This window comes from Macaca fascicularis, chromosome 4 (genome assembly GCF_037993035.2).
Source record: "Macaca fascicularis isolate 582-1 chromosome 4, T2T-MFA8v1.1".
In the NCBI taxonomy this organism is placed as follows: Eukaryota; Metazoa; Chordata; class Mammalia; order Primates; family Cercopithecidae; genus Macaca; species Macaca fascicularis.
Window position 1 is genome coordinate 70,091,844 of NC_088378.1, and position 22,692 is coordinate 70,114,535.

A 22,692-nucleotide genomic window follows, 5' to 3' on the forward strand; every position below is an offset into this window, starting at 1 on the left:
GGTACGGCCCCGGCCCTGGCCGCCGCCGCCCGCCGCCGCCGCCGCCGCCGTCGCGATGCCTATTTTAGTCAAAGCGGCTGCGGGCTTGGGGACCCGGCCCGGGCAGCGGCGCTTCCGGACTCGCCGACCCGCCGAGGAGCGTGCGTCGGGCTCCCGTCGAGCAGCTGAGCCCGCGTTCCCCGCGTCCCGCGCCCCGAAGCTGCTGCTCCGAACTTTGGTCGGCGCTGCCCAGGCTCCCCGCCAGGGACCAGCCAGGTAAGGATGGGAGGCGCAGCTGCAGCCTGCTGTCCCCCCGCACCGGGCTGTGTGCGGCCTCGCGCTCCCCTGGCTAAATCGGGAAGCGAAAGTTGGATCTCAGCCCCTCGGAAACCAACTTTGTCTGCCCAGGGGGCTGTTGCTTGTTCTCCGCGCCCGGGCAGCCGGGGGCGCCGCCCTCTGTCCCTCCTCGCTGGCCGCGCCCTCGAGGGGCTCCCGGCCCTTGGAGGCCGCCCTTCTCCCCGGGTCTGGGCCCTGCGGCCACAGAGACCCTCAAGGGTCAGCGGCCGCCGCTCGGGTCAGGCAGCCCCAGCGTCCCCGGGTCTTCGTCCCCACCGAGCGCTGGCTCCCGCGCTCTGCGGCGGGCATGCCCCTTGGTGAGCTCCACTTATGCTCTCCCCGCCGGATCCCCGGGGTTCCTCGTCGCCCTCTGTAGGGCCACCGCGTGCCGCGCAGAGCCTGCGTGCAGCCGGGCGCGCAGTGTCGCCCACTCTGTCCCCGCTCCGAGAGTAGAGTGGGCCACGGCGCTCACTCCTCACCCCCGCGTCCCGAGACCGCCTGGCCGAGGAGGACCGTTGCGGCGGACCCTCCTTTAAGGAGCGAGGTCAGAGGACCCCGGGAGAGCGCCGATGGCTGGTGACCCGAGGTCCACGCCACCCACCCGCAGCCTCCTTCCCCGAGCCTTTGGGAACGGGTTGTTGGCCAGACAAGTCCCAGAAACTGCCTGCTTTGAAGCATGAATAAGTGCGAAAAGACTTAGCAATGTAATGCCATTTGCCATTCGGAAGATGTGTGAAGATTCAGTTAGAATTAAAGAATGAATTAACTCTACTAGCAAGACTTGCTCGTTGCAGTTACCTTTTTCCGTTTTTTAGTTTGGTAAAGGTTTAATGTTAGTTTCAGCATTTAGCTATTTAGCCCTACAATCACCTATTTGAAAACCGATCAACGGAACTTTACAAGTATGGGTAACTTAAGGACTTCAACTTTGGTGATCTGGTGAGGGAAAGATAATTTCTCTTGATTTAGTCAAAATTAATCAGAAAAGTTTACCAATTTAGCAGTCTAACCTTTCTCTTTCCACCTATTCTCTGTATAAGAATTGTTCAGTGTAATCCACTAAACGATTAAGTGGTAATCAAAGTAAACTGATCTGATCAATATTTTCAACAATAGGTAACTGACATTTCACAATAGACAATTATATAGATATATAGATACATCTGTATGCCTTTGCATGTATCTCTGTATATACATATCTCTTTAATAAGGTGTGGTGCATCAAAACATGCTTAGGATGACCCTGCCTTCTAAAAATTGCTAATATTTTTTGGTTCCTGGGTCATAATTGTAGTTTTCCTGTCATTTTTCTTGGACCAGAAATTGGTACTTTTAATGTCACTTTAAGAACTTATAAAAGCCTCATATTGAATTATAGTAGATTAATAGGCAACATAGGTGAAATTGGGTGAACTCGAGGGGAATATGTATTGATTGACTGATTATGTAAATATGTGTTAGAACCATAGGCTATTCAAATTTTCCCTATTCCAAGGAAGAAACAGACCAGAGGAGCAGAAATGGCTTTCCCTGGCTTATGTGGCTCCCTGGTGGCTTGTGGTATAGAACCTGACTCAACCTCAGGAAGGCTAGGCACTCTCCTGGCTTTATTACTGAGATGTGGGGAGACTGAACAGTGATTTCTAAAAGTATTTGTCAGGTTGAGGTTCCTTCAGAGTGGCTTTCTTCCCTGCCTCAGTGGCCTTCTCTACAGAGGCTAGGCCTTGGGAGTACATAGATAGATAAATATTGTCCCTGCCTCATAGAGGACAAACAGGACAATGAGAGTGTAGGTACATTCTACAGTGCTGTCGAAATGGTAGTTATTATTAAGCTATGTAATGCTAGGGTAGGTGATGTTAGGTTATGAGTGATAGAGGACATGTCATATCATTCTCTCTCATGCAGAAGTTATGAGATTCATTTTCGTTTGGCCTTGAAAAGCAAACTTTGTATAAATGGACTTACTAAAATAATGATCTCCCCGCTATCCTGATAGGCTTATATATTTGCTGATTTCAGACATTTGGAAAATAGGTGAATTTTTGTTTCTTCCGTTTTTGTAGCAAATCAATATCTAAGTCAACTATTATTATTTACGAGCTATTTCAATATTATGTAAAAAGATCTTCAGTTGACTTGATCATTTCATTCACAGTTTGTAAATTGGTGTGTTTGTTTTTTATCAGCTTTAAGCTGTGGAATTCTTTCACATCTGTCTGTTAACATCCTTTCAAAATACCCATTTTGTACCAATTAATTATTCTACTCCCTAAAAACTTTACTTTAGTATGTTGAGAACAAGCAGAAAAGTAAGATTAATTGCATGACCTTATTTTGAAAGAAATACGTATTTCTAAATTTAGATGTATTTAGGGTCCCCATTTGGAATTTTCCTGAAGCAGAATAATTCATATATTCTGTAAACCTACATAGTATTTGGCAAGGACCAGATTTGTGCAATTAATAATAGAGTTTCTTTTAAGGACCAGAGACCGAAGACAGGTACCATAGGAAATGGTTTTATATAAGCATGTGTAAAATGTATATTTTTTAAATGTACTTGCTATAGACTTTAATATGGATAAGTAAACTGGAAGTTTACTACTTTTTAATTTGTGATATGCTACCAACTAGAATTATTATGGGAAATAAAGTAGAGATTTAAATTAGACAATAAAAGTTTCATGTTGTATCTCTCTGTGTATATATAAATGTTTATATGGCTGTATATTATTTGCATATATGATAATGTATTGTGTATGGTACAGTGATTTAATGGCGGTATACAAATCGAGCCTTCTGAATATCCTAAGCCTTCAAATAGATGTGAGGGTATTCATATTTTTTTAAGTATTCAGATAATTAGTTTTCTAGTTATTTTTCCTGTGTTTGGATTCAGTCACCAGTGGGAATTTGGTGGAAGACTAGACTAAATAACTTTGTAATTACCATGGTTTATGAGCATTGGTGATTGTCTTAAAGACTAATTCCCTCAATCCTCCCTTCCCTACAAGTCTGTATATGTATATATGTGCCTATGAGGGAATAGTTGTGTGCTATGCTAAGTATAATGATAAGTATGTATCATTTCATTTAATCATAAGGCATATGAGGTATTATTATCATCCTTTAACAGGTAAGGAACTGAGTACATTTAATATGTGACAGAGTTGGGATTTGAATCTGGGTCTGTCTAATTCATAAGCACTAGAGAAGTCTATTTAATTCACAGAAATAATTTTGGTATAATACCTATGGAGGTAAAAAGATACAATTGCCATTTTTATGATTTTACTTTTGTTTACTTGTTTTTACAGGAATTTTCAAAATGAATTATACAGAGTCCAGCCTATTGAGAGAATCAACTGCCATAGGTTTTACACCTGAGTTAGAAAGCATCATACCTGTGCCTTCCAATGAGACCGCTTGTGAAAATTGGAGAGAGATACATCATCTGGTTTTTCATGTAGCAAATATTTGTTTTGCAGTTGGGTTGGTTATTCCAACTACTCTTCACCTTCATATGATATTTCTTAGGGGGATGTTAACTCTAGGTAAGATACCTAACTAATATTTTATGTAACTTTTCTGTAACTGACATAAGATGGGCTTTGCATTGAGATCTTCAGAGTATTCTTTGTCAGGCCCATAGCAAGCCAAAAAATGTAAGTCTTCGTTAATGAATTAGCAGTATATCAATTAGCTTAGGGCATAGGCCTTCACATGCCGTATCTCTCCCTTACTTACTTTGTTTATATGTTCTTTCATGTGTTGTTTAGGTTTTCCAGATACCAGAAAATTCATTCATGTGTAAGAGTGTGGACTTTAGAGCCAAATTGTGTGATTCAAATCCTGGTTCTACATCTTGTTAACTGTAACTTGGGCAAGCTTTCTACTGCCTCAGTTTCCTCATGTATCAGATAAGGGTAAAAATAATACCACCTCCCAAAGTTGTTATGAATTAAATGTGTGTCATATATGTATTTAACTTGGAATATTGCCTGCACATAGTAAATACTGTATAGTTTTAACTATTATTACTTGAAAAGATATTTGCTGTGGGCAGTAAAGAATCACTGGGAACAAAAACAATTACCCAGATACAGTAGTTCAACTAAAACAAATTTTTTTTGGCCCCAGTAACCCTAATGAAGCAAGTTAAATTGATTCACATCAGAATATTAAAACAATTGAATCTGTTACTTTAGCCAGTGATTCTTGACAAATTACTCTCTATGTGATTACTTCCCTAATGGCCCATTTATTCAGGTGCATTTTTTTAGCACCTGTGATGCGTCAGACAAAGATTGAGGAAGGCCGTTTTCATCCTTGAGAAAGACACTCTTGTGGGGGCCAGTAGAGAAACAGATGGGCAATCCCAGTATGGCGTATCAGATGCTGGGATGCAGGTGTGCACCCATTATCCAGGGGTACACGGAGAAGGTGATAGGCTTAGTAGGAGGGCAGAGCAGGATCCCACTGAGGAGGTGACATGGGACCTGGATTTTGGAAGATGAGCAGGATTTCTCTGAGTGAATGTGTGCAGTATCCGAGCGAAGAGCACAGAAGAGAAGGAAATTGAGCATATTGGGATGAACATAGAGTAGTGCATTGTGCTTAAAAATATATGATAAATCGGCTGGACACAGTGGCTCATGCCTGTAATCCCAGCACTGTGGGAGGCCAAGGTGGGCGGATTACCTGAGGTTGGGAGTTCGAGACCAGCTTGGCCAACATGGTGAAACCTTATCTCTACTGAAAGTACAAAAACTAGCTGGACATGGTGGCAGGAGCTTGTAATCCCAGCTACTCGAGAGGCTGAGGCAAAAGAATCACTTGAACTCAGGAGACAGAGGTTGCAGTGGGCCAAGATTGTGCCACTTGGAATTTTCCTGAAGCAGAATAATTCATATATTCTGTAAAACTACATAGGGTTTGGCAAGGACCAAATTTGTGCAGTTAATAAGAGTTTTTTTTAAGGACCAGAGACCGAAGACAGGTAACATAGGAAATGGTTTTATATAAGTATGTGTAAAATGTATATTTTTTAAATGTACTTGCTATGGATTTTAATATGTATAAGTAAACTGGTGACAGATTACTCTGTCCAACCTGGTGACAGAACTAGACTCCACCTCAAAAAAAAAAAAGTGATAAATGACAAGGAAAAAGAGGCTGGAAGGTTAGTAGAAGCTTGTGGGACCTCAGTGGCTGTGTGACCTGTGAGTAAGGTGAGGACTGCAGCAGTAGGAACAGGGAGATGAATGGGAAAAAAAATACTATACCCTATAAAAAAGCAAACATCAATTATGAATTTTAAGACAGAGTTTCGGAGGTGGAGTGAACCAAAGATATTATCAAATCTAACACTTTATTCTGTAAATGCAGAAAGAGAAACCTAGGCTAGGCATAGTGGCTAACGCCTGTAGTCCCAGCACTTTTGGAGGCTGAAGTGAGAGTATCTCTTGAAGCCAGGAGTTCAGAACCAGCCTGGGCAATGTAGTGAGACCCTATGTCTACAAAAAATTTAAAAAGTAGCTGGGCATGGTGGCACACACCTGTGGTCCCAGCTATTTGGGAGGCTGCATGGGAGGATGGCTTGAGCCTGGGATGTCGAGGCTACTGCACTCCAGCCTGGGTGACAGAGCAAGACCCTGTCTCAAAAAAAAAAAAAAAAAATTAAAAAAAGTGAAACCTAGAAAAATAAAATGACCCATCCAAAATTAAGATGGAGAAAAAACAGCCAAACCAGGACTATAATTCAGGTCCTCCAGTTTTTCTCTATCCTCCCATTGTATACCTTGTCTCCTTTAAATTAAAATATTTTAAATTGCTTCACTATTTGCTATGAAATATTACTTAAAGAATATTTAAATTTTTACATTTGGGGCTTTATTTAGGTGCCTCAAATCATTCTTAGGAAATAAAAAATTGCAAGTGAGTAACTTTTAAAGTGGGAGGTTAGCTTTTGTGAGTATGCGTGAGTCAATGATTTATATCTTAATGATAGTTTTATTTTAAATGTATACACTGTATTAACTCTCCTACCATAAAATTGATCAAAAGAAACTGGGAATATTTTATATAAGGTAAGAGAATCAATAAGAAAACATAGGAAGATTCTCAGAGTTACATGGATAATCACCAGGGGAAAATTCAGATGGCTAAAACATTTTGGTAAAATATGCAGGCTCACCAGTAATCATGGAAATGCAAAATAAAGTATACATAATTCCTCACTATCAAGTTAGGAGTTTTCACATTTTATAATACAGTCATGCATCGTATAACGAAAGTGGTCCCATAGTATAGTACCACATGTTCACCTTTTCCATGTTTAGATATATTTAGATATATAAATACTTACCATTGTGCTATAGTTGCCTGCAGTATTCAATATTCAGTACAATAACAAGCTGTACTGTATTGGTTTACACCCTATAGTGTAGTAGACTGTGCCATCTGGGTTTATGTACGTATACTCTATGATGTTCACACAGCAACAAAATCATCTAATGAAATATTTCTCAGAATATATCCCTGTCATTGAACGACACATGACTATACTGACAACTTGATATTGGTATTTCTAGCTAGTAGGATTGCAAATTTGTAAAAACGTTTTGGAAAACAATTCTTCAATATTGTAAAAAACTATAAAGTTCATTCCCTAGATTCACCTTCAGGTAATCCAGACTAAGTAAACAATCACAAATACAGAAAAATTTGTATGTATAAAATTTTTTTTCCACTTGTCAAAAATTATACCCTCAAAATCTTGTCTTTCCAGCAGTAGGGGGAAGGTTAAATAAATTATGGTTTAATCAGTTGCAGTCATTTAAAACTATGCTTGCAAAGAGTTTAATGAAATGGGAAAATCACTAGAATAAGTGAAAAAGGAGATTTTAAAATTGTATCTGTGCTAGGTTTGCCGTCAGGTAAAACTGTATGAAAACTAATTCTGTAAGGCAGAATTAAATTATTTGATATTTAATGGCCTTTTTAAAGTAGTAGAATTATGGATTTTTCCTCTTTAAAAATATTTTTTATACTTTGTATTTCCTGTATATTTTTAATACAGCTTTTATTCAACAAAGCATATATTTGGGGTTTTTTTGGTCACTGGACAAAAGACAAAATGAAACAATGTGATACTTGGCTTAGGTAGTTCTGAAATGTGTTTGATTTACAGTAGCCCCCACATCCAGTGGGGGATTCACTTTCTGTGGTCAACAACAGTCCAATAATATTAAATGGAAAATACCAAGAATAAACAATTCATAAGTTTTAAATGCAAGACATTCTGAATAGTGCAATGAAATCTTGCAGTGTTGTGCTCTATCCTGCCTGGGATGTGAATCATCCCTTAGTCCAACTTATCCACACTATCAGTGTTACCCACCCAGTAGTCGCTTATTAGCTGTCTTGGGTATCAGATCGATAAAACATAGTGTTTATAGAGTTGTGTACTACCCATGGTTTCAGGCATCCACTGGGGGTCTTAGAAAGTATCACCTTCAGGAAAGGGAGGACTACTGTATATATAGAGGGTATCAAATTTATTAAGCTCCCTGCTTAGGCTCTTCTAGATTATCTAACAGGTTAACTTTGCTCTTCAACAGGATGTACTCTTTATATTGTCTGGGCCACTCTCTACCGATGTGCCTTGGATATAATGATCTGGAACTCTGTGTTCTTGGGTGTCAACATTTTGCATCTGTCGTATCTTTTATACAAGAAGAGACCGGTAATTACTAAAATTAATTAATAAGGAAGTGATTTTAAAGCTAAAACTTTGAAAGGTACTTTGTTCAGACTTAAAAGTAAGCATCTAGCATGTTTAGTCACTTTAATGTCATTTCTCTGAAGTTTAGGCTTTCGGTTTACATATGCCTGAAAGTGAAACATTTTAGTACCATGAAATTTGTTCTACAAATGAGTTTTTAAAACTTTAAAAATCAATAGCATATGAGAGAACATGAATAATATTCTCCTTTTTAAGTCATATTACTTGAGTTTTTTGTATTGATATTCACATGTTACCTGGAAATATCACTGCCCAGTTACAAAGTTACTTACTAATAGGCAACTTCTGTAAACATTCTAATGATTTACAAATAGGTCATACTAGTTTTTAGTGTAATAACTATATATTTTTCTAATGCCCAAAATATTCATTTAAGGAAGTCACCAAATTTGGTGGGTTGCTACCAAAACACCAGTCTTTAATTTTTTCTTTTCAACTCTGATTTATCTTGTTGTATTCCTTGATCATACCAAGAATAAAAATAGAGTAGGAAAACAGCAGGGTCCTAGAAATCATCCCATATGTATTTACCGACTTTCCTAAGCATAGCAAACATTCAGTAAAGTAAAAGATATAATGCTTGCCTTAATCTTATGTTTGGGGCCAGATTTGCATGTAGAAAACTATCAGAAAACAAGACGATTCATAGAAGATTCTAATTTGAATGATACAGATGATATATAATAGGCATTCAACTAGATTGTAACCTCGTCCAGACACAGTGACTCAGTCTGTGTTGTTTTGCTGTATTACTCAGTTTTCTCTAGGTTATACTATGTAATAAATCTCAATGATATGTAACAGCAAATGGGCTTTTTTTCTCACCCACCTTGTATCTTGACTCTGGCAGCTATGTGTCAGCTGTGATTCTGTTCTATGCATCTCATTCATTTCAGGGTCTGTGCTGAAGCAGCAGGTTCTCTTTGGACCATGCATTGTCATGGCAGAGGGAAAAGTACTAGAGAGCAAAAGAGAAACACCCAATGTCTCTTAAAACTTTTGCTCAGAAGGGACATATATTGTTTCTGTTCACATTTCATTGGCAAAAACGAGTGACATGGCCAAGTTTGATAATATGGGGCATGGGGTGGAGTAAGGGGATGTACAGTCCTCTTACAGAGGTTGGGAGCAGTGAATAATTGGGAACAGTAATCTAACACACTTACTGTTATATCCACTTTTCTTGTCGAACATGATTGGCACACAGTAGGTGCTCAAAAAAACCTTTAATGAGTAAATGCTTTCAAAGAGGAAAAGAATTAGGCCAAGTGAAGTGGCTCATGCCTGTAATCCCAACACTTTGGGAAGCGTAGGTGGGTGGATCACCTGAGGTCAGGAGTTCAAGACCAGCCTGGCCAACATAGCAAAACCGTGTCTCTACTGAAAAATACAAAAATTAGCCGGCATGGTGGTGCACGCCTGGAGTCCCAGCTACTCAGAGGCTGAGGCACAAGAATCACTTGAACCCAGGAGGCTGAGGTTGCAGTGAGCCGAGATTGTGCCACCACACTCCAGCCTGGGTGACAGAGCGACACTCTTGTCTAAAAAAAAAAAAAGAGGAAAATGATTAATAAGAGGGCTTCATGCGGCTGGGCGCTGTGGCTCATGCCTGTAATTCCAGCACTTTGGGAGGCCTAGGTTGGAAGATCACTTGAGCCCAGGAGTTCGAGACCAGCCTGTGCAACATAACAAGACCCTGTTTCTACCAAAAAATTTAAAAATCAGGTGGATGCAGTAGCACACACTGTTGTCCCAGCTTCTCGGGAAGATCACTGGATCCCAGGAGTTTGAGACTGCGGTGAGCTATGATCACACCACTGCACTCCAGCACAGGCAACAGAATGAGACTCCGTCTCCAAAAAATAAATACATAAAAAGGGCTTGATCTGAGAGTTACGGGATGAGCAGATTATGAATAAATCATATTAAATGCTCATTACTAGAGGTTTGGAGTGGAAGAGGTGGATAATGATTGCATTTTCTGAATGTCAGAACTTGCTGGAACCCCAAAATTTAAGATTCAGAAGTTGCTAATGTGATCATAGCACCAAATAGGTAAATCACTTAGTATCTGTGCTTTTGTTTCTTCTCATACTATAAATCTACTTTTTTGAAAAATATAAATGCTGGATTTTCCTCACAATGAAACAGCAGGACAAGTAGGAGCATTGCAAATGCTACAGTGACATCAGGTTGAAGCAGCTGTCATGATCCGAGTCTATAGGCTTCATATCGTGCCTGCCAGAGATACAGTGCAGTATGGTTTTCCATCCACCTAATTAGTGTGACTTCCAGAGACTAATGCTGGGCCCAAAGATGGGGCATGACCTGGGCTTTGGAGAATCTGACAACAACAATGATTAAGCCGTTTTGTTTTTCTCTTCCTCCAGTAGCCAGCCTTATTTGCCAGTGGGTTCTCCATTTTACAGAGTTCATTTTAGCTTGGGATGAAACTTCTACACTAAGACTCTTACACCCTTTTATTTATCCTTCGCTTTGCTTGAGAGTACATAAATGTGAAGCAGTGATTGCAGCTGTACATTTTTGTTTTTCTATATTGGTGCATTAAGTAATTACATGGAGATAAAATGCTTAATGTATGTGTTACTTTTGTAAATTTGTTTCCTCATTGATTCCTATTTTGTGTGTTTATTTTCTTGCTGCCATATTTAAAAGTTAGTAAATTTTTTGTGTATGTGAAACAAAAGGTTTCACAGAAAAGGTTTTCTGTTATTTATAGAAGGTGCTAAGGTTAGGAAGGTGAATGTTGTGACAACATTCAAAACCTAAACAGTTGCAAAACCTAAACAGGCTGCTCTCAAACTCTTGGACTCAAGTGATCCTCCCACCTCAGCCTCCCAAAGTGCCAGAACTACAGGCATGAACCACCTCACATGACCTAACCGTACCCTTTTAGGATCTAAAGTATAAACTATCACCATTTCACTTGCTGTGTAAGATTCTGTTGGCCTCAATACAGAAGGGTGATGGTATATATCAAAGATTTGTTTATTCTCAAAACCATATTTGGACCACAGAGGTCAGTGTTTTGGGGTTGCTGCTGCTTTGGTACAGCATCTAGTCATTGCTGCATTTCAGGTGAAGATTGAAAAGGAACTCAGTGGCATCTACCGGCGGTTGTTTGAACCACTCCGTGTGCCTCCAGATTTGTTCAGAAGACTAACTGGACAGTTTTGCATGATCCAAACCTTGAAAAAGGGCCAGACTTATGCTGCAGAGGATAAAACCTCAGTTGATGACCGTCTGAGCATTCTCTTAAAGGGAAAGTAAGTGTTCTGTGGAAATCACAATTCCTAGTTTACCTTTAATCTTTTCATGGCCTCTGGGAAGGAAATGAATGGAAGGAAATGTCGCCAATGAATGGAGGAAGCAGTCACAGAATTTGTTGTTGGTGGAATTTTATGCTACAACTACACTTTACGACGCTGCAGAGCAACATGTTAAAGCCAGGTTGAATGTACTGCTCTGAATCTTGATGTCAGGATTTTCAATTGCAAGTATTTTAACCATTTTTGACCTTTTATTAAAAATGAATGAGTCAAAATTGAAGTGGATTTAAATTAGACATTGAAATTCAAAAAGCCTATGCATGCTTCAGAGTTAATTTGTCTTGAATATCACAAAAATGCAACTTCTAGGAATATCAGCCTTTCGGGGAGAGAGTCAGTCTCTGTTGTGCTGGACTGTTATTAATGACACCTCTTTCCCTCTCAGAAGTGTCCCAGCTAGAGTAACAGATTATATGGTCACTTCCATTAGACGAGCAATAGTTACCACTAGATGGCATACATCTAACTCAATATTGGACACTGTTTTTTTCTTTTTCCAATGTTATTTTTTGAAATACTTGTGCCTCAAGAAGTGCTTTTAGTTCTGTCCATCATCTGTGGAATTTTAAAAACTGTACTACAAAATAAAATCGCATAAGATTATAGCAGTTTTAAGGATCATGATGGTATTTGTGAAATATTGCTTTTATTAACATTAATTTCTGTTATCAGAATGAAGGTCTCCTATCGAGGACATTTTCTGCATAACATTTACCCCTGTGCCTTTATAGATTCTCCTGAATTTAGATCAACTCAGATGCACAAAGGTGAAAAATTCCAGGTACGTTTTCACATGATTTTTAAGGAGATTGAAGCTAGTTTGCATCTCATTCAGAATCCAGAGGATATTAATAGAAACACAGCTATGAGTTATTGGGGAAAAGAAATAAGTTTACCATAGGGCGTGTATAGTATTGTCACTCTTTTTTTTTTTTTTTTTTTTTTTGAGACGGAGTCTCGCACTGTTGCCCAGGCTGGAGTGCAGTGGTGCAATCTCAGCTAACTGCAAGCTCCGCCTCCCGGGTTCATGCCGTCGTCCTGCCTCAGCCTCCTGAGTAGCTGAAAGTACAGGCACCCACCACCATGCCTGGCTAATTTTTTGTATTTTTAGTAGAGAGGGGGTTTCACTGTGTTAGCTAGGATGGTCTCACTCTCCTGACCTCGTGATCTGCCCGCCTCAGCTTCCCAAAGTGCTGGGATTACAGGCGTGAGCCACCACATCTGGCCTAAAAAATACTGTATATATTATATGTACAGAAAATGTTCTAAAAAGATATATTCTAATTTTGTCATAATGTTATTTATAGACTGTGTTTGATTGCTTTTTTAAACTTTTTTTTCTTATTTGAATTTTTAGAAGTTTTTCTATAGAAAACATCTTATGCTTTATTAGCAAAAAGGAAAATGTGAGTTGTAGATAGTCAGTGTTCTTAAACTATGTAATTGACATTTATTGGGGAAAACCAGAAAACTGGCTTCGCCTTAGGGAATTTATTTTGTTAATTCTTATGAAAGAAATCTAATCACTAAACTCTTTTGTACTTAATGAATATGTTTAAGGGTAAAGAATGAAGTTCTTCATGATGGCAGTAATTTGAACGTGGACTACTTAGTGTGATTCCTTTTGTGTTAAAACAAATTACTCTGGCTGGGCACGGTGGCTCACGCCTGTAATCCTAGCCCTTTGGGAGGCCGAGGCGGGCGGATCACGAGGTCAGGAGATCGAGACCATCCTGGCTAACATGGCGAAACTCCGTCTCTACTAAAAATACAAAAAATTAGCCAGGCATGCTAGCAGGCGCCTGCAATCCCAGCTACTCCGGAGGCTGGGGCAGGAGAATGGCGTGAACCCGGGAGGCAGAGCTGCAGTGAGCCAAGATCGCGCCACTGCACTCCAGCCTAGGCAACAGAGCGAGACTCTGTCTCAAAAATAAACAAACAAACAAAAAAACACAAATTGCTCCATTACATGGCACTTTGTTCTGATTCTTTCTGTAAGTGTCCAGCCCTCCTATTATATTCATTCACCTTGTTATTGGAAGGAAATTAACCAAGAAAATAAATGGGTGAGGGTTTTCTTTAGTCTCAGCCTCTGGATTAACAGCAGTAAGGAAATATCTTGAGAATGGAATTGTTTATGGGCAAGAAGGTAAATCTATTTAGGTAAGAAATGGAAATAAAGAGGCTATTACTACCTGAGGGAGGATGAAATGTTAGTGTTTCTTGATGACAGTCTTATTTTAGAATCTCATTTTGAGATGCTCTACAATTTGGGATGCAACAAAAGTGGAGATAAAAGAACATTTACAGACATACAGTTTAGTTTATATCATTTACGATGGTTTCAGCCCTGCCCTGCTCCCGCCCTTCCTGAATAACTGGCCTGAGTAATCATGGAGCTTGTTCGTTATGTGCATTTACTAAAAGGTTGCATATAGATTCACTGTTATGAAACGTTCTTCCCAAGCTGGCTGGGCTTACAATACAGAAGGAGACAGCTAATGCTGTGTCCTCGTCCTCTCTACACTCTCACCTTGTTGTGAGGGTCAGCTTTGCTGTGAGATTTATGTTCTTATTTTATCTTTAATCACCACCATCTACAGACTGGTGCAGGACCACATCTTTTTTCTCTCCTTCTTTCCTGTGACCTTTTTATACTTTCTTCTTCCAAAGTCCAACATTTATTGCCTGTATTTCTTTTGCCTGTGTATAGTAGGAGGTTGTTTTGTGTGATAACTCTGTATATAGTAGCAGGTCGTTTTGTGTGATAACTATCTCATATAATCCTGAAGAGACTGGGATTTGAGGATGGGGTGGGAATTGAACCTGCTTTGTTTCCAAAATCAAAGTGGTCCCCAAGAGGCCAGAAATACTATTATACTATCTTTTCCACTGGACTTCAGATTATGTTTATAATTAAGTCAACAAAAAGGAATTCCTACCACTAGCTACAGTTCTCTTTCTTCTTGGGGACTAGGAATTGGATTTTGGTAGTTGAGAGTTGTTCCCAGTAATTATAATAAAGATTCCAAAACCATGACCAAAATTTTATAGTACCATAGCTTGGTGAAGAAAATGTATTCAGCTTTTCCTAATGCCAGTCAGCTTTTCTCTGCATAGAGTCTCGTGTGGCATTTCCTGATTGGCCAGTAGATTAAAACTAGCATCATCAAGCCTGTGTCCTGTATAGCTGGAGCCATCAGAGTAAGCCCTTGAGAGAGACTGTACTTTGATTGTTTACAAAATGTTCCTGTTGGCAGATCCTCGAGAGTAATAAATAGCTGTTACACATCTGTGTAGGAGTATGTATATTGCCACTTACCCATGCAAGTTCCCAAATGAAAAATGTCACATTCTCCCAGAGCCAACTTCTCACTACCTGTGCCGATGGCAGAGGACGCTTGAAATCATCAGCGATCAGACTTCTTCACCCTCACACTTTTTAGCTGCCAAGCTCATCCTTCCCTAACTCTGACCAGTTAAACGTGTTAGATGAGGAGCTACTTCCTTTGAATTTCTCTTTCTTTAAATTCGTTCTGTGGTCAGGGTGCTCATGAATTGTACAATAGGATGAAAAGGAGGAAAGAGAACGCAAGTGGACTCAATGACTGTCCCTTGAGATTGCACAACAGGTGTTGCTCAGGTAAATATGTAGTAATTATCATGACAATAAGCATAGCGATAGAGCTGAGACAACAGATTCTGAACTTACAGTTTGTTATCCCTAGGAACTTAAAGTGATTTTGGTACTTATAGCCCAGAGTTGCTGTTTATAAGTATTGATAGAATCTTGAGTATTATTATTACAAAAGAAAAAAGTAGGCTGGGTGTGGCGGCCCACGCCTGTAATCCTGGCACTTTGGGAGGCCAAGGTGGGGTGGGTGGATCACCTGAGGTCAGGTGTTTGAGACCAGCCTGGCCAACATGGTGAAACCTCATGTCTACTAAAAATACAAAAATTGGCCGGGCATGGTGGCAGGTGCCTGTAATCCCAGCTACTCAGGAGGCTGAGGCAGGAGAATCGCTTGAACCCGGGAGGCAGATACTGAGGCAGGAGAATCGCTTGAACCCAGGAGACCAAGATAACGCCACCGCACTCCAGCCTGGGCGACAGAGTGAGACTCCATCTCGGAAAAAAAAAAAAAGATAAAAGTAGTGTTTTATTTGGTTTCTTCTTCTTTATGTAGATGTTTTATATTAAGTGAGCTTTACTGTTTACAAGCTTTTCTTTTGTATTCTATCTCATGCTGCTGCCTTCCTATAGCCAATAGCATGTCCTGGTGTTGCAAAGCCCAAAAATCAAAGTTTTACTGACTTTAAGGAGAGAGGAATGTCTTGCAGGTATATGTCCATGCTCTTGTAAAAGAAATGAACACTAAGTTTTAATGGTATTGAAAGAAAACATTATCTTAATATTAACTAAATATTTTGGTGGAGCTGTGAAGCGATTTCCTCTGCCACTTTTGAATCTGTGTTATTTTAGTGCTTAGGAGAACTCAGTCAGCATCAGTGGAATAGACCACTTCTAGGATATTTTAGTGTTTGGTGTATGAAATGCAGTATGATGCATGCAAAAAGTATTAAATGATTTCCTCAGGACAGTCAGCCAGTCCTATTGCCACACTGCGGTTTCTGATTCTAGCACAGGTGGCAGATCCCTCAGAGACCTTTGTTTCCAGCAGTGGAGCCCAGTGTCTTCTCTTTACGACAGGCTGTAGAATTGGTTTGGAATCCAAAGGGAGGAACTGATCCAATATCTTGTGGTAATCATGGCAAACCTGTTTGCAAATGCTTAGTCTAATTCTCGACCTGAAAGATGTCCTTTTATGTCTGCTGTTGCCATATTTGCTTTTATTTCTTCAGTAAAATTCTTCACAAGGACATAAGCATAGCACTGCTGAAATGCCTAATAAGAAGTAAATTTATTTTATGGAAACTTTTAAAATTCTTGTATTGCTTTATAAGATATTCTCATAAAAAATACACTTTGCTTGACTGTTGTGACAGGAAATCATTAAATAAAACTGTCTATTTGGTAGAAATGAAGCATTAGGTATCAAGTAAAATGACCTCAGTTAGCACTTAACTGCTGGCTTCCAACTAAATCCATGTTTTTGTGGGCCTGTAAGTTACTCATATGAACTAAGTACAGCTTATTATTTGAATACTGTTATTTTATATTCAATAATAACTTAAACAGGCCAAAGTAATTTTTTAACCATCAATAAAAAGTGAATTTGCTAAGGAAATTATAGTGTCATCGTAAAAGTTTCATTGCCTCGGTGGAAACTTGAGGTAATTCAGATGGCTGAAGAAAAAGTTAACGGCCTTATGTATCATCTAAATATAATTTCTTCATCTTCTAGATGATTTGCATCTCATCTTTTAACTGCTTCTCCCGCTGTTTTCCAGAGTCCGGGGTGACATCTTTGCCCAACGAAGGGACGTCAGTCCCAACTGTCTTTAGCGCTTGGGTGCTTGGCTGGGGCCTCATGAGGACCCCATGCTCACTCTTCTGTTATTACGCCAGGAGTATTTTTCAGCTGCCTTCCATTTATGCACCCGCCTCATACCATTTGTGGGAATTCCCCAGGGGCAGTTGGCTTCTACTCCTCTTCCTATAAATCGTGCCATGTTTTTGATCCTGTTTCTTTATTAGCAGCCTCCTCCACTAGAATACAGGCTTCGTGGCATGTGTTCAGCCGTTCTTTGCATGAGGGGCTCTTGGGGACTGCACAGCCAACCTTGTAGTCACTAGGCAGAAATACTTTCTATGAAATGGTATTGATGAGTATTGGGTATATTGGGCAGATTTTGACCTGGTGGGAAAATACATTTGGGCTGAAAGTCAAAAGTGCTCACAGTACCACTAATTTTTTTTTTTTTTTTTGAGATGGAGTCTCACTCTGTCCCCCAGGCTGGAGTGCAGCGGCGCCATCTCGGCTCACTGCAAGCTCCGCCTCCCGGTTCAAGGGATTATTGTGCCTCAGCCTCTTGAATAGCTGGGATTACAGGCGCCTGCCACCACGCCTGGCTAATTTTTTGTACTTTTAGTAGAGACGGGATTTCACCATGTTGGCCCAGGCTGATCTCGAGCTCCTGGCCTCAAGTGATCTGCCCATCTCAGCCTCCCAAGTTAGCTGGGACTATAGGCACATGCCAGCAGGCCCGGCTAATTTTTGTATGTTTTGTAGAGCCACTCTACCACTAATTAATATGTGTTTGTGAGGTTTTTGGTCCTTCGCATTTGGCATCTGAAAAATGGAGAATAATATTACTTGTCTTATTTTAAACAGACTTTTGAGGATCCACTTACATGATAGATATGAAAGCACCTTAAAGTTTAAAAGTACATATACAAAGAGAGTGGCATTATGTGCGACTGTCACCCCCTAGTCATTCTCGACCACTTTCCCCTGTTCTATAGTTGTCAGAACACTTACTGCCACCTGAAATGGTCATATTTCTTTATTAATTATCATCCTTCTCCACTAGAATGTAAGCTTCATGGGGCAAGCGTCTTGTCTTTCTTGTTCACCATTGTAACTTCATACCTTGAAGAGTATCTAGCATAAAGTACATGCATAGTAATGTATATCGAAAGAATGAATGAAATTTAGTGTTTCATCAAGTCTCAGACACTGATGCATTTCTTAAAAACAAATCCGTTTGGTTTTGGAAATTTCTACTTTTGATATAGTAAAAAAACACAAGCTTTTTTTCCTAGGAACCTTGACACCACTTTTTAAAGTAGCCAGACATTCTTAATTTGCCAACGATCAGATTTCAGCTTGTTGAAGTAAGGAGACAAGCTGGGTTTTTCGTTTTCTGTCTTGGTAGATGTACATACCCCCTTGTCCTCTGAAATGTGTTTACTTTTGTGACAAAAGGGACAGAGCTTCTTTGGAAACATTTGCTCTGAGGCTCAGCTACGACTGGATGTCAGTTTAACAAACCTTTTATTAGTACAGACATTGGTTTTTGCCTTCTACAGTATTTGTGTTCATTTGTTTTGTTTTTGTTTTTGAGATGAGGTCTCGTGCTGTCACCCAGGGATCTCCTGCTGCCACTGTTTGATCGAGTGTAGTTGTGTGATCATGGTTCACTACAGCCTTGACCTTCCTGGGCTCAGGTGATCCTCCCACCTCAGCCTCCCAAGTAACTGGGACTACAGGCACATGCCACCATGTCCAGCTAATTTGTGTATGTTTTGTAGAGCCAGGGTTTTGCCATGTCGTGTGTTCATTTGCTTAAGTCCTTCATACAATAGTCATGCATTGAGTACCACTCCATGTTGGAAGTCAGGCATTCAGACAGACATGAAGATAGACAATCCCTGGCTTCACAGTGCTTAGAACAGGCAGATTTGTCAACTGATGAGCTTGGATTTAATGATAGGATTTAAGCCATAATGAAGCTTACAGGAGTGTTAACTGATAGAAGAGGACTACATGGGAGGAAGGGCTTCCTGACACTGAGTTGTGAGGACATGGCCCCTCACTCTGGCAGAGGGATTTATTTGAGGGATGCTTGAGCTCTGTGTTGTGCAGTTATAGTACCTTTCTGCTTTCCTATGTACAATACTGAAGGAAAGGGGGTATGATTTCCAGTTCTGAGCTAATTCAGGGTTGTCTGTGAATATCTCGAATGGGCTACCCTGGATCTAACCTTGAAATGTGACACTTGAGAAACACCTATGACAGAAGGACCCTCACCAACCATATTCATCAGCAACAGCCGGGGGCCCTTGAAGTTTTCTCAGTCTTTAGTGTATATTTGCAGAGTTGGATGGGCAGAAGGTCTTCCATCTATAACTTGCCTCATGAATCTTACCTCAGTTCATCTGCTTGAAGCTGTATTTTTGAACTTCATTGTAATGTACAGGGTGTAAAGAAATATTTCATGTAAGTCATATGTCCAGTGGCATCCTCAGTTGAATACATGCTCTGGCAGCGGTAACAATACAATGGCCATTCTTCTGTCACCAGACCTCACAAAACAAAACAACAATGAAACCCAGAGAATTTGCTTTTATTTAGTCTGCAGATTGCTTTTGTAAAAACATAATTTTATACATATAGAAGCTTGTGTGCATTAAGTCTTAATTTAATTTGACAAATCATTGCTATGATAATGTCCACTAAATCATTCCTACTTTTCTCTTCTAAATCACTATAGTCATAATTCATATACATAGAAGTACTTTATTCTTTGCATGCTTGTTTCTTTGGCAGGTCACCATTATTGCAGACGATAACTGCAGATTTTTATGCTGGTCAAGAGAAAGATTAACATACTTTCTGGAATCAGAACCTTTCTTGTATGAAATCTTTAGGTATCTTATTGGAAAAGACATTACAAATAAGCTCTACTCATTGAATGATCCCACCTTAAATGATAAAGTAAGTGTTTTCTGAGTTTATTTTGTTAAATAAATATGTATATGAGGTATATTTCACTTTATGAAATATGTTTTCCTGAATTTTTAGTAACTAGTCATATGTTAAATGCACTGGGGATACTTGTAATCTTGAGAGGAGAAAGTATTTTGTAATGATTAGATTTGCTGTTACTTAGTAAGGAGTCTATAACTGTCAGGGACTAGTGTTTATGGTGATAAGGCACCCTCTTCATCAAGAGCATGTTAAGGAAGATGGTAAAGGAGTAAGAGGGGGTAGAGGATGGAGTAGATTAGGGAGGACAGGGCAGCTGGAGGTTTGCAGACAGAGAAAGGCTGACAGACCCCAGCGATCAGGAAGTTGGCCTTTGAACCCTGCTGTCTTCCAGTCTTGCATATCTTCAGGTCAGGCCAGAAGGTGAAAAGAGAGGTGTAGAGCTGCACAGATCGTCAACAGTTTGCAATTTGATCTTAATTTTCCCGTATCTTTTTGGAAAGAAAATGATTAGAAGAGAGAATTTTTAAAACGTCATTTCTCTGATAAGTACTGTTACCTAGTGACAATTGAGTATATGTGCCCTTTCAAAATCATCTTGTCTGGGCTGTTTATCAAATTAAGCTGATGCTTATTTCAATTAATGATTTAGCTTATTATAAATAGGCTACTAAGTATATTTGATTTTTTATAATATATTTATAGTAATAACTAATAATAAAAATCATAGCTTATGTTTATTGGTCACCTAATATGTACCGGTATTCTTTTTTAATGCCCTGGCATATTTCTCAGAAAAGTACATGCTGCTTAAATGGAATATATGATTCAACTCCCGTAAATCTCAGAAAGCTTAAAACTTTGCTTTGTAGAAAGCCAAAAAGCTGGAACATCAGCTCAGCCTCTGCACACAGATCTCCATGTTGGAAATGAGGAACAGTATAGCCAGCTCCAGTGACAGTGACGACGGCTTGCACCAGTTTCTTCGGGGTACCTCCAGCATGTCCTCTCTTCGTAAGTTATCCCAAAACTGATACTACTCCAGAGTTCTGATGGATATCTCTGGACATAGACAAATGACAACTTTGATTAGAAAAGTAACTTTGCAGGTAACTATTTGGCAACCTAAAGGTAACAATAAAAACAATCAAATTTTGTTTAGCATTTCCCCCATATTGCGTATGAGCTAAAAGCCAGCTTTAGAACTCTTATTTCTGTTTCAGAAATTGTTCACTGGTTTTGCCATATACTTTGCTTAAATAGTGGCTCACCAGCTGGGCTTGGTGGCTTATGCCTGTAATCCCAGCACTTTGGGAGGCTGAGGTGGGCAAATCACAAGGTCAGGAGATCGAGACCATCCTGACTAATACGTTGAAACCCCATCTCTACTAAAAATACAAAAAAAAAAAAATAGCTGAGCATGGTCTGGGCACCTGTAGTCCCAGCTACTAGGGAGGCTGAGGCAGGAGAATGGCGTGAACCCGGGAGGTGGAGCCTGCAGTGAGCCGAGATCACGCCACTGCACGCCAGCCTGGGCAACAGAGCGAGATTCTGTCTCAAAAAAAAAAAAAAAAAATAGTGGCTCACCAGAATACTCTGAAAGAGTTCACATGGTTTGATTTTGTTGCTTTCGTTTTGTTTGGTTTTGTTGCTATTTGGTTTTGTTACTTTCATGACTTTAGTTAGAGTGAAGGTCTAGACCCAGAAATGTTTTGAAAAATGGTAGACAAATAAATGCTGGATGTTCTGCTGCTGGCTGGTTATCTCAGTATGAGTGCCATGAGTTAAAAAGTGATTGGGAACTGGAATATTCCCAAAGATGAAGGAGATCACTAAACACCCTTGTGAGTTACCTCATTCACACACCTGCCCAGAGGCACATTTTCCAGGATTCTTCCATAGTTTAGATTGTTTCAAAACATTTTAAGTAGCACAAACAACCCAGATGTTGAAAATTAGTAAGTAAAATGAGAAAAACTAAATTAAGCATTAAATGCTTAATATTAAGAATTAGTCTAAGAATGATAGTATAAAAACTTGGAACAAATTCATATGAAATAGCAAAAAGGCAGACATTCTTCCATTGCATGAATTAAAAACTATTTGTATTTCCAATTGTATTTTAAACCAAATTAACTTTTAAAAAATGCAAACACATTAAATAATTCTTTATGTAAATGGATCTTGTAACTTTGTATGCCTTAGATAAGTTAGATTGGGGATTTTAAGTATTACATAGTCAGGAGAGGCTGGAATTTACAAGGCCATATAATTGGTGTGTAGGAAAGAAAAAACTTTACCTCTTCCCTTTTAGGGTTGTTTTTGGGCTGGACCTGAGAATTAAATTGACATAAGACAGATTAACAAGAGAAAAGGATACACATTTGATACAAGTTGTGTGAGTTTGTGTTAAAAGCTCATACAGGTTTTACATGGCACAAAAGCTTTCATAAGGAAATGAAGACCTGAAAAAGCAATTAAACAGTTTATAGTGAATTGGACAAAGAATAGTAAGTTGTGAAAAAGCAACTAAATTATGCTGGAAGACTTGAAGACAAAAGAGTTATTTTAATAAAGGCTTGTACAGAATTCTCTCTGCCTCAACATCTTGATGATAAGAATGTTTTCCTTCTAATATTTTTGGAGGTCACCTTTCATACAAGAATTTCATCTCCTGTTTTTTTTTTGTTTTTTGGTGGGGTTGGGGGATTGTTTTGTTTGTTTGTTTTTTGTTTTTTGTGTTTGTTTTTGTTTTTGAGGCAGGGTCGCTTTTTGTCACCCAGGTTGGAGTGCAGTGGCACAATTACAGGTCACTGCAGCCTTG

The 22,692-nt window shown here is 39.5% G+C and overlaps 1 protein-coding gene across 1 annotated transcript in view; it reads left to right on the forward strand.

Annotated features, from left to right (window-relative positions):
* The window catches only part of POPDC1 (popeye domain cAMP effector 1), a 39,270-nt gene continuing 16,578 nt past the window's right edge, over positions 1 to 22,692 (forward strand). The window contains exons 1-7 of the mRNA XM_005552257.5: positions 1 to 255; positions 3,636 to 3,872; positions 7,941 to 8,065; positions 11,225 to 11,412; positions 12,148 to 12,256; positions 19,710 to 19,877; positions 20,741 to 20,882. Of these exons, the coding sequence (XP_005552314.2) occupies positions 3,647 to 3,872; positions 7,941 to 8,065; positions 11,225 to 11,412; positions 12,148 to 12,256; positions 19,710 to 19,877; positions 20,741 to 20,882 (958 nt within the window). The 5' untranslated portion in view covers positions 1 to 255; positions 3,636 to 3,646. The remainder of the gene's footprint in view (positions 256 to 3,635; positions 3,873 to 7,940; positions 8,066 to 11,224; positions 11,413 to 12,147; positions 12,257 to 19,709; positions 19,878 to 20,740; positions 20,883 to 22,692) is intronic.